The 600-nt window shown below is 38.7% G+C and overlaps 1 protein-coding gene across 1 annotated transcript; it reads left to right on the forward strand.

Moving 5' to 3' along the window:
• Positions 1–170: 170 nt before the first annotated feature.
• Tsp_14195 (conserved hypothetical protein) lies at positions 171–535 on the forward strand (the record flags this gene model as incomplete). Its single annotated transcript, XM_003367979.1, has 1 exon — positions 171–535. A coding segment is annotated over exon 1 (365 nt), but the record flags the coding sequence as incomplete, so codon positions are not given.
• Positions 536–600: the final 65 nt, after the last annotated feature.

The raw sequence follows: 600 nt of genomic DNA on the forward strand, positions 1-600 counted from the left end.
GAAAAGAAAGATTTAAGAAGATTAAGAAGAAGTTTAAGAAGCGATCGAAATTGAAGAAACCAAGAAAACTGAAAAAGAAACAGCCGCTAAAGAATCAGCGTATTCTCAAGAGACAGAAACGGATATTACATCACGGAAACTGGCGTTGGCTAGTGAAGTTACAGCGATAAATGTCGATCAGCTGGACATTGTTCCCATCAATAGCTGAAGAAACAGACGAAAAACCAGAGATAACGGTTGAACCGAAAGGTGAAAAGAAAGATTCAAAAAAGATTAAGAAGAAGTCAAAGAAGCGGACGAAATCAAAGAAAACCAAGGAAACTGAAAAAGATATAGCCGCTAAAGAAGCAGCGTCTTCTCAAATTCCAGAAACGGATATTACATCACCGAATCTGGCGCTGGCTAGTGAAGTTACAGCGATAAATGTCGATCAGCTGGACATTGCTCCATCAATACCTGAAGAAACAGACGAAAAACCAGTGATAACCGTTATACCGAAAGGTGAAAAGAAAGATTCTGAAAAGACTAAGAAGAAGTCAAAGAAGCGGACGAAATCAAAGACAACCAAGAAACCTGAAAAAGATACAGCCGATAAAGAAG

Source organism: Trichinella spiralis (assembly GCF_000181795.1).
Source record: "Trichinella spiralis strain ISS 195 chromosome Unknown Scfld3338, whole genome shotgun sequence".
NCBI lineage: Eukaryota > Metazoa > Nematoda > Enoplea > Trichinellida > Trichinellidae > Trichinella > Trichinella spiralis.